The sequence below is a fragment of the Lagopus muta genome, chromosome 22 (genome assembly GCF_023343835.1).
Source record: "Lagopus muta isolate bLagMut1 chromosome 22, bLagMut1 primary, whole genome shotgun sequence".
Taxonomy (NCBI): Eukaryota; Metazoa; Chordata; class Aves; order Galliformes; family Phasianidae; genus Lagopus; species Lagopus muta.
Genome location: NC_064454.1, coordinates 5,350,591 through 5,367,098, shown reverse-complemented (window position 1 = coordinate 5,367,098; position 16,508 = coordinate 5,350,591). Strand labels below are relative to the sequence as shown.

Sequence of the window (16,508 nt, the reverse complement as noted above, 5' to 3'; positions counted from 1 at the left end):
AGTAAGGCTGGTATCTGTCCAAGATGCATTTGAGTTATTAGGGGACGAACCACGTCACCGCTGATAGCGCCGCCGAGGTGTTCTGCCACGAGGAAATGGCTCTCCAGGGCAGCAGCAGCAGGAGCGGAGCAGACACGGGCGTGCCAGCCGCCCAGCGGTGCCAGCATCCCGCCCGCACCTCCCACCCCATTCCCGCAGCGGGGAGAGAAGGCAAAGCCTCCGCCCTCCCTCACGCCCACCCCCCGCACAAAGCCCCGCGGGACCCCCGCCCCGAAGCTCTCGGCCGCTCCGTCCCCGCTCGCAGCCCGGCCCTCGGCGGGGCTCCCGGAGGGGTGGGGGCCGATTCTTCGCAGCCCCCGCCCCGGGCTCCCCCCGCCGCCGCCCCTCCCGACGGCAGGCACCGCCCGCCCGGCCCGCCCCGCTCGCTTTGTGCGGCTCCCTGCTCGCCGCGCTCGCCGCCCGTCCGGCTCCTGCTCGGCACCGCCCGGCTCGGCTCGGCTCAGCACGCCCGGAGCAGCGGGGAGCGCCGGCCCCGGCCCCGCTCCACCCGGCTCTGCCCTGCGCTGCCCCGCTCCGGCCCGGAGAGCTCAGGTGGGTGCGGCGGGCGCGGCCCGGATGGTGGGGAGGGGGCCGTCCTGCGTGGCCGCGGGGCGCTCCTCCCGAGCCGTACCCCGGGATCCGCCGTGCCGTCGGGGCGCTGCCCGATGGGTGCCCGGGGCATCGCCCCTCGCCTCGAGGCCGCCCGCATCCCCGGCCTGGCGGCTGCCATGGCAACGCCGGGTACCATGGTTTCCCTCATCCCACCGTTGCCTGGTTACCAGCCCCCCGTGCTGGGAAGACGCTCGGGCGGATCTCCCGTCTCCCACCGTGGGGGGACTTGGGCTGTCCCTGCTCGCTGCGCCCCGTGCAGCCGTCGAGGAAAAGGGAGGCGGCTGCTCCTCGCCAAATATTTGGCAACGTTCAGGCTCATGTTGTTAAATATTTTAGTAACGCCGTGGCAATACATAAACAGTTGAGTGCTTTATATCCTGGGAAGGCAGACGAGAGGAAAGGAAGAGCATGTCTCCGGGTGTGTAATTAGTGCTTCCCGAAGAAACAGATATCAGAGTCCATGTGGCGGAACTCGGATCTTGCAGAAATATTTCTGTGGGAGGGAAAGTGACAGGTGGTTTGTGTGGATGTGAATAAGCTCTGCAGCGTGAAGGAGCAGCCCCGTGGGAACAGCTACAAGTGCATGGCAGCACGCAGCCGTCCCCTGCACCCAGTGGGATTTTCAGCCCCACCGAGTGATTTTGCTCTGGTTGCAATGAAGAGAAGTCCAAGGAACTGCCCATGTGTTGGGTGGCAGCGTGAGGCGGGGTGACGGGGAGTGCTGCCAGCAGAAAGTGCAGTCACTGCAGAGCAGGGCCACCTGTTGCAGTCGCCTTGCCAGGAAACACCCCGTCCCGGCCAGGCGCGGGGCTGCCTGCTGCTGCCCCTCGTGTTGCTCGTGTTCCACGTTCGTGTTTTAATTTTAGTTCCCTTCTCGCTTGCGGAGAGTCACGCTTTTGTCAGGAGTTCAGACTTCAGCATGGAGGAAGTCTGCACGTACTCCATGCTGCAGTGAGCTGGGAGCTCTACACGGAGCTGTGTTCTTTGTTTGCCTTTCGGGAGCTTGGAGTGATTCTGGGCTGTAAAAGAGCCTCCGAGCTTTGCAGCTGTTGTGCACACCGCTATGGAGACATCCCGTGCCAGCCGTCCCTCCTCACAGCCTGGCAGCACTGGCACAAGGCACAGGGACCTATGCTCGGTACCTGGCTGTCTGCACACAGTGAGCAGAGCCCAGGATTTGGCTGAGGTGCAGTGAGAGCTGCGGAGTGCTGGGTGTGCTTCAGACTGGTGTGTTTGCAAATTTCAGCTCCACGACACCTGGTTATCTGTTAAGCAAATGAGCAGAGAACAAGCTGGGGGAGGTGGCTGTGGGTTTCTGGGTGCTTCAGGGCTGGGTGAAACCCTGCAGGTGGCAAGCTTGGTGAGAGAGCACAGGGTGTGGGCTATCTGCAGTGATCCCCTGTGACCATGTGCTCCTGTGAGCATCCAGAGGGTCAGGGCTGGTCTATGGGGTCTGCATAAGTCTGTTCCTCGGGATCCCAGAGAGGGTTTCCTTTGAATATTCCCTGCTTTGGGCAGATATGCACAAGAGACAGCTTGATGTTAGGCAGGTCGGTTTTGTCTTCCACCCGGCCAACCTCTGAATCATCACCAAATTTGGGAAGTGATGTCCATGTTGGAGCGGTGGGGGCTGGAAATCCTCCTTCCTCTCATTTAGGAAGAAGAGGCATGACAGGCACATTTATAGCCAGATTGATGCTGACGTGAGATGGCAGAAGAGCACATCTATGCGTAGCTGGAAATGTCCATTCACACATGCACACTCCTAAATGCTTCAGGCAACTGAGCTCTGCTGTCACCGTCTGTGGGCTTTGCACAGAAACTGGAGATTTTAACTAGGTCTGATCTCCAGGAGATGCCCCCAGGGCTCTTGATGGAGGGAGGCTGCCCAGCATTGGGCGGTGATGGCTGAGACTTGACAGGGCTGATCTGTGCAAAACAATGAAAAGGGAAAGGGTGCTTCAAGACTGGAGACCATTACAAATGTACCCGCCTTGCCCTGGCAGGGCTTCAGAGAGCTCCTCAGCAAGCTGGGTCTTCCTGCCTGGGATTTCCCCGCTCTCCTCTCTCCCCAGCTACACCCTGCCTTCGTATCCCACTGGGTGCTGTGGGACCACCTTGGCTCTTGCCCAGGAGCAGGCAGAGCCCGGCTCCTTGTTGCTGGAGCCCTGCAGGGTACGGGTGCTGAGCCCCCTGCCTGCCTGGCTCAGACACCCTGGGGTGGGTATGGGGTGGTGATGGGGGGGCAAGGATTGGTATTCCCTGTTAAAACGGCTGTTGAAACGGCTGACCCACGGCGATGGTGCAGGAGAGCCCTGCGTGCCGCTGCCCCGCTTCCTGTGCTGCTCTCTGTTATGGCAGATCCATCCGTTTTAACAGGAAAAAAAAACAAAACCAACACATGTTTTGATTCAAGTCACGTGCCCAGCGCTCTGCACTCCCCTACATGGAGGTTTACACGGCTGCACGGCTCGGTGATCAGCAGCTTAACACCAGTGCTGGGGGGGATGGATTGGTCCCCATTGCTCAGTGGCCGTGCTGTGTGCAGGACGCTGCTGGGTGTGAATGGAGGGCAGTGGGCAGCAGCTTCAGCCCTGAGTGCTTCAAGCTGATGGTGCAGGCGGGGAGGAAGGCAAACCCCGTGCAGTGTTTGCTCTTCTCACTTTACTTCAGCTTCACAAAGAAGTGGGTGGGCCAGCTTGAAAAGAACCCAAAAACCTGGGATGATTTGCAAAGCATATGCTTCCTTGGAGGAGAAATGGGCTCATCTGCACTCCAGAATGTGGTGTTTGTTTTCCCAGCGAGGCCACTGCCAATCCTGGTGGTTAACGTGTGCGGAGCAACGTTGTGCTGTGCAAAAGTGTGTGAATTTCCAGAAGGGAGTTAGGAAAACAAAGAACATATGTGTGCTGTGTGCTTGGCTTGGCGAAAAGCTGAACTCTGCCATGCTCGAGAAGCCCAAAAGTGAGCAGAGGGCTGAGAGTAGCACACACAGTGCCTGTGTGGGGGTCTGCACCACGTCCACGTGCCCCCAGCAGCCTCCTGTTGGGTAATGCCACTGATTTGGCACCGTCTGCCTACACTGAAAATAGATAGAGGCCGTGAGATAAAGGACACGGGGAAATGTGCAACTAGAAGTTACTGTATCACCAGCTGCTGGGCTCTTTGTGCACGCTTCTAAAACCTGGTAATTATCCAGAGTTACGTGCCTGAGCAAACGAGGGAGCTGCCTGGGCAGTGGTGTGGCAGTGCGGCCTGTGCTGCACAAAGGCAGCGGCAGCTGCAGGAGGGGGAAATTAAACCCTCCGGCGTTCGGATGAAGCGCATTTGCTTCCAAATGACAGGACGTGAGAAGGGAGGGAAGGACGCGAGTTGTCATGGGATGTGACTGGGAATGGTGAATTAATGAGGCTGTGGAGACGTGGGTCCCTGCCCTGACTGCTTGGGGTTGGCTCTGGGCGCCGTTTCTGGGCACACAACTGCTCCACTTGGGGATCTGGGGGCCCTGTGCCCACGCCTGCCCGTCTCTGGAACAGAGGTTGTCCCTAAAGCAGGTCAGGCTCCACAGGGCTGCGCAGCCCGATGCCAGGGATCCGCATCCCTTGAATTCCTGCTCTGCTGTGGGCCCCTCTCCTGTCGGCACTCATCCAGCACAGCAGCTGCGGTGCCTCTGCGGCACGGTGCTATCGGGGCTGTGCAGGGTTGATAACCCCTTCCTGCAGCTAGCTGCTCTCTGCACCATGTATGGCCACCGAGCCCACACTGTGTGCCCAGAGCTGGCACCTGGCCCACCCGGCGCTGGGGGTGTCCCCTGCTCTGTGCCCCCAGTGTGTAGCACAGTGCCACCTCTTTGCTTTGCCCCCAGGAGTGTCTCTACTGCTCCCCGATGGAAACAAAGATAGGTAGGGTTGCACTGCTGGCTGCTTGGTGACCGCCTGGCAGCAACGGGACACAAGCAAGCAGCGTGCTGTGGGGTTAGGGTCAGCATCAGACCTACCTCAGCATTCCCAGTCCCTTGGAGGAGCCGCATCCACAGAGCTGAGGCTGCAGCAGTGCTCAGGGTGCAGGATCCCCAGTGTCCCTGTGGAGGTGTGGGAGCAGGAGCCCTGTGCAGCTCCTTGCTGTGCTCTGCACCTCCCAGCCCTGTAAGGGACGGAGACAAGCTCGTCTGTCACCAGGACCCGGGGTTATTCATAGTACCTCCTTGCTGCTGCAGGTGAGTGGGGGGGGAGAGGGTGGCAAGTGCAGCCACTAGTGCCAGGGTCACAGGCCTCATCGTGAGAATGTAATTGCTATGCTAATTGGGACAAATTAAAGCATGCTCTGGGTGAAGGACGCAGCGTTGACCTTGATGGAGGCATTGCAGCCCTCACACTCACCCCATTCCATGTGGCACCACCCTGAGGCTGAGCTGACATCGGCCAGGAGTGGGGCCGGCACCCCTGGGGTTCTGTTCTGGCCCTGGCAGCACAGAGGCAACTCACAGCTCCACACAAAGCAATGCTCAGCTCACCACTCCCACCCTACTGGCACATCCTTTGCACCTGATAGGTGTGAAATGCTGGAGGGTTATGGGCACCAGGCATCAGGGTGGGCAATACGATGATCGCGTCAGGCAATGGGTCCGGGTCTGGTGATGACACCAAGCATTGGGGTTGGGGTATGGTGATGGCAACAGGCATCAGGGCTGGGTATGGTGATGGTGCCAGCTGGTGGGGCTGGGTATGGTGTTGGTACCAAGCATTGGGGTTGGGGTATGGTGATGACACGAGGCGTAGGAACTGGGGTATGGTGATAGTATCAGACATCACAACAGGGGTTGCCGGGGCTTTGTTACCCTCCCCATTCCTGTGTGATGGGCAGCCCTCCCCATGTCCCCATCACTGGGCACTGACCCTGCTCCTCCCTCTTGCTTGCAGCCATGGAGGCGGTGCTGATCGTCCTGTGCTCCCTGCTGGTGTCGGCAGCTGCGGCGGATGGTGGGTACGGTGCTTCTGTGCACAGCAGCCTGCAGGGGCAATCCCCTCCCTGGGCAGAGAGGGTGGAATTTTTCACCCTTCATTATGCTCACATTACATCCTTTGTCTGCTTATTTCCAGTGGGCACCCAAGAGAAGGAGGAAGACCCCTTTAACTATGGTGAGTGTTGCTGTGCATGTGCAGTGAGGAGCAGAAGATGCTCCCCTTCCCTGAGCCCAGCAGAAACGTGTCTCTCTCCTTTCCACAGATTACCAAAGCCTGCGGATTGGTGGGCTGGTGTTTGCCGTGGTCCTGTTCACTGTTGGCATCCTTCTCATACTCAGTGAGTTGGGGTGCAGTGCTCAGGGGCTGGGCTGGGGCAGCCATCAGGAAAAGCCATGGCTTATCCCCACACTCATGGTATTTTTGTCCCCTTGCAGGCAGGAGGTGCAGGTGCAGTTTTCACCAGAAGCCCAGGTGAGTGAGATGCTCTGCTGCACAGCCCTGGGTGCTCATGCCACTGGAAGCACCTTCCTCTGTGTGCCCTGCATGCTGCAGCCAGTGCCAGCTGCTCTCACTGTGCTCTTCTCCTTGCAGAGCTCCGGGGGATGAAGAGGCTCAGGGTGAGAACCTGATCACCTCAAATGGTAAGGCTGCCTTATGCCGTGTGTGCTGGATAGGAGAATGCCTTTGCTCAGGCTCTGCAAACCGCTCTGCTCTTCTCTTTACAGCAACGGGAGCGCAGAAAGCAGAGAACTGAACCAGAGCCATGCAGTGAGTCCCAGCGCGGGTGCTGGGGAAGAAGGGAGGGGGATCTGGGGCTGTGCACAAGGGCAGCTGTGGGGCCCCTACTCTGAGCAGCTCTGTGTCCTCAGCATGGTGCTGCGGTTGGGGCAAGGCACTGTGCAGTGCTGGCGAGCCCTGAGCTCTGCAAGCCCTGGGCAGCACAGCAGGAAAGGGAAGCATCTGTCCGGATTTTCCCCTGGGGTACACTCCCTTTCCTTCTGCTCCTCCACTGCAAAGTGGTTTTATTTTTAGGGCTTCTAGAGAGCTGTGCATAAATCCCTTGGGGCACGTCACCTCCTGCCTGCCCACAGACCCTGCAGCCAGAGCTCCTCTGAGCTCCTGGGCTGTGGTCTGCTTTCATAAAGAGTCACTGTGATGGTAGGAGCGTGTTCTGTCCCCACTCAGGGCAGGGCTGCAGCGTGTGCCCAGCTGACCCCCGCCATCCTCCCCATGCAGACCCAGAGACCTGAGGACAGATGCTCGGAACGCAGGTGCCAGCGGCCTGCCAGGAAACTGAACCCGCAGCAACAGGTCCCTTGGAGGAGATGCAAAGCTGCTGTGTCTGTGTTACCCTCTGTACTTCAACACCGGTTCTCTATCCACTAACCTGACTTAACTCCACTCACTGTCCTCTCTGCCTCCAGTGCTGTGTATGTTAATGTAAGGTGACCATTACCTCTAGGGCTAGTTGTTGCTGATGTTGTAATAGTGACTCTCTCCTCACCTTCCTTGTGCTGTGAGTGTGATGTGGGCTGGGCATGGCGGACCCCTGGCTTGCCCTGGGTCCTGTGGGGACCTGGGAGGGGGTGAGCGGCATCGGGGGTGTTTGCGAAGCACCGTGTGCCTCCATGGTGCTGTGTCAATTCCCCTGCTCCTTCCCGGCCCTGGCAATGGAACTGCAGGGCACGGACAGCCCTGGCTGTGGTGCATGCAGCTTACTGCAGCCTGGGCACCGTAGCCCTTAGGAAATTGCTGAGTGCCTACACATGCATGCACATGGTGAGGCTGGGACCAAGCACACGTGGCTCCCCCCCAGCTGGCTTGCTGGCACAGTCCAGCAGCATTCTGGTGGCTTTTCCATCTGTTCTGGGACTGCAGCCGGCCATAGCGTGGCCGGGAGAGAAAGGGAGCACAGCACTCATTGCCTGTTCAGCAATAATCCCCCTGGCCCCAAACCCAGGGCTGGGCTGTGCCGGGTGCCCCACAGTGCTGGGCTCAGGGCTGCAGGGACCCCTCTGGCACAGCCCCCATTTCCTCTGCTCAGAGCTCCCCAATTCCATCCCAGTGCGCCGTGCTGCATTAAATGGGACAAAGTGCAGAGAGGGCTGTGAAATCCCGTGTCACTGTGAACGAGGACGGCTGTGCAGTGGTGACCCCACCAGCCAGCACCAACCGCTCCTCACCAATGCTCCGTGTGCTGCTGGGGTGGAGCTGAACCGTACACACGCTGAGCTCAGCCCCTGTCCTTGTCACCTCCAGTGGGAAGGGGCAGGGATACTTCCTCCCAGTGCCCGCCCTGTGTCCGTGTCCCCCAGTGGCTGTGTGTTGTCACCCCTCATGCTCTCAGCCCCAGGACTCAGTAGCAGCAGGGAGCGATGCTCAGAGCTCTGCACGCCCACTGGCCACCATGGGCTCAGGTCACCCCCCTGTGTCCAGAAGCCCTCTGCTCCTGGTGGCTTCTCCAAATCCATGCAGAGCCTCACTGGGAACCTGCGGCTGTGCTGGCGTGGGAGCAAAACTCTCTGCATCTTGGAGGCTGTGAGAGGGGTCCTGTGTACTGTGTCCCTCCCTCCTGGCTGTCGCTGCTCCATCTGTCCCTGGGCACAGCCCCCCGTGCCCTGCAGCCCACTGCGTCGCTGTGTGCCTGTCCCGGTGTCGGTGTTGGAGTGCCCGTGGTGTCTGTGGCGTTCCGTTGGTGTTAACACTAAACAAAGAAAAACCCTGTGGTTGTGTAGAAACAGCCAGACTTTTGACTGTTGTCAAATAAACAGAGCTATTGTGTTTCCTTTTAAATAGGCGAGCGTGCTGCTGTGGTGAAGGACTGGTGTGTTCTGTGCTGTGATCTGAGGGGGAAAGGAATAAAACAGCATTTCTACCGGTGTCTGACTGCGTAGTGTGCAGAGGTTGGGGGCAAGCATGGAGCAAAGCAAGGGCTGAGCCCTTCCCACACTGTGCCCTGTGCTGGGCAGGGAGGCAGCCAGCCTGGCTCCCTGGGGGAGGTGGCAGCAGCCTCCTGGGCAGCACAGACAGGGCTTTGTGTTGGCAGTGGGCAGGCGCTCTGAGCTTGCTCCGTGCCGCGCTCTTTTCTGCAGCCAGCAGCAGTTTCAACAATAGCCAGAGTCAATAGCTGCATGAACAGTGAGCCCAGCAGCATGGGCACAGGGCCCCTTTGTCCCCTGGTCTTTGGGGCACATCCCTTCTGAGCCATTGGTGCATTGAGAGAGGGGTGCTGAGCGACGCTGGGCTTCATGGCACCTCGGATGCCTGTGTGGCCCTGTGTGCACATCCTGGGATGAGTTGGAGCTGAGCCCTGGGTATGTCCAGGGGGTTGCTCTGTTGGGCCAGCTCTTCTCAGCTCCTTCAGCGCTGAGCAGCTTGGGCACCCACTCGCTGATGGTGAGATTAGGGCTAACTGGATGGAGCAGTCTGCTTAGCAGCCAGCCTCGCCACCAAGGTGGCACAGCTTGGGGGGTGCAGCATCCTGGCACCAGCAATGCCACGCTGGTGTGCAGCGAGTGCCTTGGGATGGTTTAGTGATGGCTGGGGCACAGATCGGGCTGCTGCAGGGACCTGGCACTGCAGGGACCTGGCACTGCTGTCACCCTTCTCACGCTCCCACCCAGCATCCAAGCCCTCCTCCCAGCTGAGACAGGGGCACTCTGCCCAGGCCCTCCCCTCCCTCCCAAAGGCAGGCAGGAGCCCTGGGCCTCCCCTCGTGACTGCGATAAACATTACACCGAGGCCGTTAATGTTTAATGAGGTTTGCCTCCCAATTACCATGCTTTCCCCTGGGTGCCCACTCCCAGAGCCAGACGCCCGTTGGACGGCACGCCGGCGCGATGGGGGACGGTAAGGGAGCTGCGGGCAGCGGGGAACACACAGGAGCACAGGACCCTCCTGTTATCAGGGTGGGGGCAGCTTTCATTGGGAGAGATGCAGGGATGGGTCCTCGAAGCCCCACAGCCTGCTGGGGCACCGGCACCGGACAGCATTCAGCTTCTGGAGGGCATTTCTGCAGTCTGAGTTCTCCTTGCCGAGGGACGTGCCATCAGGTGAGGTGGTTCGCAGAGTGGCACAGCCACGATGACAGTACCAGCCCATGGGGTGCTCAGTGCTCCGGGTCCTTGTGTGCAGCTTAGTTCGAGTCTCGTGCGTCTGCAAATGCATCCTGAGAGCACACGGTGAGTTGGGGTGAAAAAGAAGAGTTTGGGAATCCTTTACTGGATCGGGAAGGAAATCAGAGCACTCTTCCTTGCAGCTCTCAGCTTTTCTACCTCACCTCCCTGCCCAGGCACCCACTATGAGCCCAGCTCCCAGGCTCAGGCTCCCATTGGGTTTTGTCTTTTCCAGAGCAAGCACCCGAGCAGGGCCCGGACAGGTTCACCTACGGTAAGTGGGTGCCCATGAGGTGTGGGGCTGTGAGTGGGGGGGCTGGCAGCCCACCTCCACACGCCCAGGCTGATGCTGCAGCTCCCATCCTTCCCCCCAGACTATGAGACCATCCGCCATGGGGGGCTGATCTTCGCCGTCGTGGCTTTTGTGATCGGGCTCCTCATCATCCTCAGTAAGTGCTGCCCTGCACGGGGCTCCTCTCTGTTCCTGGGGTGTCAGTCAGTCCTGCTTCCAGTGTGGGCATCACCCGCAGCCGCCTGAGAAATTTCCACCCAGGCCAACTCCCGACACAAAGTGAGTTGGGAAGGAGACGCTGTAAATATTGAGCGTTTCCCTGCCAGCGTCAAAGGCTTCGGAGGGAAGGTCAGTCATTAAAAATAGCAGAGAAAAAGTCTGACATTTCCCTAGGGAGAAAGCAGCATTCCCACAGCCCTTGGCAGCTCCCAGGGACGCGGTGCCAAGCGTGCAGGGCTCTCTGCAAAGCTGCTCTTACCACGACATTCCCGAGTGCTTTAGGGAGAAAGATAAGCAAAGCTCCTGCGTCCGTAGGAGCAGCGTGGGGAGGCAGATGGGCACCCAGGAGAGCACTCAGGCGTTGCTGGGCAGCAACAGGAGCTCAGAGTGCGGACAGCCCTGCAGCCTTCATGGGAGATGGGGAGGGAGAAGGGAAGGGGGCTGTGGGCACAAGAAGCCTCATCTGCTCCTCTCAACCCCAGGCCGGCGGTTCCACTGCGGAGGGAAGAAGAAGAGGAGGTGGGTATGGCTCGGGTTTAAGGCAGCCCTATCTCTCCTGCTGGCTGCAAAGACAGAGACCGGCTTGTCCTCCTGCCCCTCCCCATGATGCTGCCCAGGGTAACGCGTCTCCCCTCACTTTTCCATCCACAGACAAGGAAATGAGGAGGACCTGTAGCTGCAGGTAGGCTGCAGGAGGAGGCACCTGGGGCTGCGTGGCTCAGGGCAGTGCTGAGAGCCACACGGGCACCTGCTCTGGGGGGAGCAGTGCGAGGATGAACTGTGACCCTCCACTCCATCCAGTTCCAGAGTTGCTGTGGGAGGAGAGCTTCATCCACAGCTGTGAAGTCCTTGCCAAGGGCCACCCCTTGCCCCGCTCCAATGCATCCATTCATTATCCTGCTCACCCTGGGCAAGGCTGGGATGCTAATTGCCCTCGTGCTTTCCCCTCTGGTAGATCCAGCGAGTGTTTCTTAGCTAATAAAGTTCCAGCTGAGAGAGGTTAAACTTTGTGCCTGAGACATTCTCAATTGCCCACTCTCCTGGCCCAGCACCAATGAATTTCTGCCTTGCAGGCATCTTCCAACACAGCACGGCCCAGTGGCACACAGTAACCCCATCTGCATTGGGTCCCACGGAGGGAAGGATGTCCCCAAGCCCAAACACCCCAGTGCCTTCCTGCCCAGCACGAGGGCTGGCTGTGGGGCCCAAATTTTCAGCACGTGCCCTCCTCATGGGATGCACTGCCTGTGTTTTTGGCCGATGCCCTGCACACACGGTCAGTGCTGTTGGGGAGGGGCTGTCAGTGCGCTTGCTTATCTCGGACCGCTTGCTCCGAACATCCTTCCTGCGCAGGGACAGGAAACAATTTGTGCATCGGTTTCACATCTTTGGATGCAAACCAAAAAAATCCCTTTCCTGCAATTGTTGAGCAAGGCGTGCAGCTGGCTGTGAGTTCTGTGCTGGACCAAGGCAGACACCTAGCGACCGCCGTGCAGCATGCTGCTGCTGCGCTGTGCCCTGCTGCTCTGATCCTGGGCTGTGTGCAGCCCCGCAGTGCTGCCCCTGTTCTTCTGCCCCTGAGGGCTTTGCAGCTGGGGGTGCACCTGGGAGTGATGGAACAAGCTTTGAGCCAAGGCAGAAAATAGAAGTTGCACAGAAAGGGGAATAGAGGGAGTAATGCCAGCAGCAGCAGGGCGTGGGGTGCATTGTGTGGAACAGTTTGGGCAGTGAGCACCGGGTTTGGACTCAGAGCTCTCTGTGGGTTTAAGCCCTCATTGCTCTGTATTCTGGAAACTCAAACTCCCCCCCTCCCTATGATGTTGGCAGAGAAGAAACTGCCTCACCTGCTTCGTTTGGGCTTAAATCGAGGTCAGACACTGACAGTAAAATAGGATTAGCCAGGGGAAGGTTATTAGACAAAATCCGTGCAATTTGTATAATCTGAGGTGCTTATTTAACACGGTAAGGAGATTATTTGGAAATATAATTTTGTTTTGACACTGACCCACTAATAAAGGCTTGGTGCAGCTTTGCACGGTTCAAGCAGGAACCTTCAGAGGGGAGCAGCTCCCCTGCAGCAGCACAGACGAGCCAAAGGCTTTGCTTGCAGCCCTGGCCTCTCTCCCTGCTGCAGCTCCCAAACCCCACAGCCTGGGGGTGCAGTTGTGTCCTCCTGCAGAAGGAGCCGAGGGCACAGCAGCCAGGAGAGCAGCTGGCACAAGGAAGGACCCTCAGTTGTGCCATGTGCCCTCCAGGCTCCCATTTCCCTGTGTTGGCTGTGCCGTAGCTTGTGGGCAGCTGTGCCCTTCAGGGTACACATCCCCCAGCATCAGCCCCGAGAGAGAGACCCCCACACACCCACCTCAAGAGGCACAGTGGGAGCAGATTAATGGGAGCAAAAAGCCGTGTCTGCTCCCTGCACAGGGGGATCTGTGTCTCGGCACCAGATGGCATTAATAGCATTATTCTGCACGGCTTGCAGACACACACGTGTGCACGTATGCTCACACAGCCCTTTGCACGCCTGGCTGGGGTTCAGGGTCTCTGCCACGGGTTGGGGACACCAAAAAGCCACAGCGTTCTGCTGGGTTGCCCTGCTCCCATGTCTACCCAGCAAAAGGCTCCTGCCCCACTTCACTCACCCCTCTGGGGTGCCCACAGGAACGGCCCCATGGCACGGCCAGGAGCTGCTGGCCCTGGTGAGCAGGCACTCGCCTTCTGCCCTAAACCAGGCAATCTTGGGGGGTTTCTCTCACGCCGTGCCTTGAGCCATTAATCTGCTCAGAGTAAATCTTTTCTGTGACACAAAGGGGATTGGGTAAATAATACAGTGGGCAACCAGAGCGTCCTTTTCCTCTGGGAAGCATCTAGTTCAGAGCAGCTTGGCACCACTCACCATTTGCTTTGCCAGGCACAGGGAGAGGCGCTCTGACGGGCCGTGGCTCGGACAGTTTTGGTGCTTAATGCACTGTAAATGTGAGAGGTGAGGCACTGGGGCAGCAGCCAGGGATGCGGGGCGCTCATCGTGCCCAGCCTATCAGTGCCGCTCTGCCATCGCCGCGGTGCCGGGGATGCATTTGGCCCGGGAGGAAAAGCGAATGCAAAATGTCTCCTCATTAGCTAAAACAGGAGAGCAGCAAATGGTGACTAATGGAGCCAAGGAGGAACACTTGACGATGTGGAGAGACGGGGCCGGGCTGGCGGGGTGCCAGCCACACGCCTCGCTCTGCCTTTGTTCTGCTCCGGAAAAGGCAGCGCATCCATCAACAGCAGCGGATCTGCCAGAGCAGCAGCAGCTCCACGGGCTGAAATTATCCTCCCAAGTGAAACAAATCATGTTTCAGCTCTCGCCCCCCTGTGGGGCACGCTCCGGAGCAGGGCTTATTAGGGTGTATCACTCATACCGGGGCAGCTGCCCAGCCCAGAGCCCGCACGGCACAGGTGCTGAGCCGCATAGCGGGCAGCCAGGAGAGATGGGCTGTGCTTTCCGGACGGGTTTGGCGTTGAGACGAAGCTGGGAAGCGAAGAGCGGTCCTCGCAGCCCTGCTCGGAGCTGATCGGGTCCTGCTGACTCCCGGCCGGGCCCGCCGCTCCGCACGGCGGCACTAGGGGGAGGCAGAAGCCGCGCTTCGTGCGGCTCCGAGCATCCTTCAGAAGGCACAGAGCTGTCGGAGCGCGCTGCCCGCTGCTCTCGGTCTGATCGAGGTGTTACCAACCTCTACACACGGCTGCAAGCCGCCGGCATTGGCTCTCCCGCTGCCGGTCTGCTCGATCCATCGGGGAAACTGACGCACGGAGCGGGGTGGAAGCTTTGCTCCCTGACACAGTACAGCACCAAGCCATCCCTGGGGGACCCAGGGTCTGCAGCCCTCTCCCCATATTGAGAATACTCACAGGGCTGTGCCTGCCCCTTTAGCACCCAGGTGCATGCAGTTAGCTTGGGTGCAGGTGCAGCCCATCCTGCAATTTAGTCCCAAGGGCTCTAAGAATTCTGTGTGGTGGTACTGGGAATCTCTATGCAGGTCAGAGGCAGTGTGTGAGGGCTCTCAGAAGTGGCAGGCTGGGGTCACAGTGGGCTGCCTCCCGGATGCAGGGGTGCTGTCGGGTTAAGCCCCTCACTGCATCGGAAGCATCCTGTGGAAATCCTGTAAGTAGCCCTGCTGTTTTAATGAGTGCTTCCTCTATGGGATTTGTCTGGGAGAGCAGCTGGGGGACGTGGGGTGAGAGGGCTGTGTGTTGGCTGTTTCCTTGAGAGAGGACCTCAAATGTGGCTGTAGCTGTGGGTCTGATGCAAGGCTGCTTTTCTGCAGCGCTCCTCAGTGTCTACGTGCAGGCTGTGTGTTTGGGCAAAGCACCCAGTGAAATAATGGATGTGTGAGCTCAGGGGATATCCAGGAGCTGAGTATAAATGCTGTCCAACCCTAGAGCAAAAAAGTTGTAGCTAGGTAAGGCTGCTTTGGACAAAGCAGCTCCTTCACCAGGATACAAGTGTGCCAGCCCTTCTGTATGCGTTCTGTGCTGAAGTGGAGAGGGGCTGTGTGAGGTGTGTGATGCTCACATTCTGTCAGTGGGGCGGCTCTTAGTAGGGTAACAGCTTTCTGGGCTGAGTGCTGACGTGAAGGAGACACACCAGTACTTCTGTGAGGGCTGTGGGAGGCCTCTTTCTCTGAGTGTGGGGGCAAAGCCCAGGGGTGGGCTCTCAGTCAGTGCCCTGTGCTCCCTCCCTCACTGCAGGGGACAGAAGCTGCACCTGGGACCAGCAGTGTGCCGATAGCAGGAGGAAGGTTCCATCAGCAGGTTCTGCTCAGCTGCTGGGAGAGGAAGGGGAAGATGCTTGGCATGTGGCTGGCAGTCCCCAGGGCCTGGGACTTGCTTGTAGCCTTGGGTATGGGCCAGAATCCCAATTTCCCTGCTGGATGTCAGCGAACATCTGTACACAGGTGGAGCAGGGGGTGGAAATACACCTCAGTCCCTGGGCGATGCGTGGGTGCAGGGTGGGTGTCAGCCAGAGCTTTGGGGTGCAAGGAGGGCTGCATGTGGGGACACCCACACGTGATGACAGAGTGCTGTGTGTGGGGGGGTGATGGATCCCAGCAGCTGAGGGTGATAAAGCACTGCCTCAGGGAGGAGGAGGAAGAAGGGCTGTGGTGTCAGCACACTGCAGGGGGCACCTCGGGGATAGAGGTGTCTGATTCTCTCAAATGAAAAAATGAAGGAAGGGACTGCGGTGAGCTGGAGCAGGTTGAAAATGGCCAAGGAGCTGCATTTCTAATTGTTTTTACTGTGAGATGTGTTTTCTTCTAAGCCTAAACAGTTTTGTTTTTTTTTCTTTAAAGAAGACAGTGCATATTTTTATCCATTCACTGTTGCTTCAATCTTTCTGTTTATTTCCCAACAAATTGGAGTTGAACAGGTTGCTTTGGAAAGCAAGGAGAAACCTTTGTGATCACTCCAAGAAAAGACATCCTGAACTCCTCTAATGGTCCAGTCAAATTGGCTTTGGTGTTAGTCAATCTATTAAGCCTTGGATTAAACCCACCCCAAAATACAGCATGGCCTGGTGTGCATGTGTTGGCTGGAGGGATGCTGGTGCAGTGAGGTCTACTAGGCCCTATTCTATGGGATCACTGAGTGCTGGTGCTGTTTGTCCTGTAAATCCGATTTTGTCCCTGGGCTGCTAAGGGTTTGCAGGAGGAGGAGCGCTGCCAGCCGTGTTTCAGGCACAGCTGCCTTGAGGAGCAGCTCTGCGGCCGGGACACGGCTCACCCCAGGGGAAACCCTTCTGTACGAAGGTGAAGTTGAGCTTTGTAGACGATGGAGCTGCGCTCAGCTTTACGGAGCGTGACGGGCACGGCCCGGCCGTCGCTTAACCCGATCGCTCGCACCCGGCGCTGCGGGGCGGTCGGAGGTGCGGGGCGTTGCGCGCTTGCCCAGGTGTGAGCGCAGCGCCGGGCTCGGTGCGTGCCACCAGCCGGGGTGGGCAGAGGAAGGGCGCGCGCGAGCACACACCCCCTGCTTGCATAAGGGCTGGGTGTCACCAGCCGCCCTCCCAAAACGCGGCCCGGCCCGAGGAAGCGCGGGGAAGCCATGCGCTCCCTCTCGGACGCGGGGGGGGGAACCGGGACGTCGCGGAGCGCTCCGGGCGAGCGGCGGGGCTCAGCTCCGGGCCGTGTCCGCCCGCGGCCGCGGAGGGGCCCGGCGGGGAGCGGGGCGCGGGGGCGGGGAGTGCGCGGGAGCCCGGCCCACCCTCCCGACGCCACTCGCCGG

At 59.1% G+C, this 16,508-nt stretch overlaps 1 protein-coding gene across 1 annotated transcript; it reads left to right on the top strand.

Moving 5' to 3' along the window:
* Positions 1-80: 80 nt before the first annotated feature.
* Positions 81-11,246, top strand: LOC125703537 (uncharacterized). The gene is made up of 13 exons (XM_048968129.1): positions 81-591; positions 5,571-5,630; positions 5,751-5,789; positions 5,878-5,952; positions 6,050-6,086; positions 6,207-6,256; positions 6,341-6,368; positions 9,376-9,464; positions 9,966-10,004; positions 10,105-10,179; positions 10,724-10,760; positions 10,893-10,923; positions 11,043-11,246. The coding sequence occupies exons 1-12, from the start codon at positions 96-98 to the stop codon at positions 10,915-10,917; spliced, it is 1,050 nt and encodes a 349-aa protein (XP_048824086.1). The 5' UTR covers positions 81-95; the 3' UTR covers positions 10,918-10,923; positions 11,043-11,246.
* Positions 11,247-16,508: the final 5,262 nt, after the last annotated feature.

Coding starts and splice junctions, on each gene's coding strand:
- LOC125703537 (XM_048968129.1), top strand. CDS start 96: ATGGCTCTCCAGGGCAGCAGCAGCAGGAGCGGAGCAGACACGGGCGTG. Junction 5,953..6,049: donor TGGCATCCTTCTCATACTCA/GTGAGTTGGGGT, acceptor GTCCCCTTGCAG/GCAGGAGGTGCAGGTGCAGT. Junction 9,465..9,965: donor CGCCGGCGCGATGGGGGACG/GTAAGGGAGCTG, acceptor TGTCTTTTCCAG/AGCAAGCACCCGAGCAGGGC.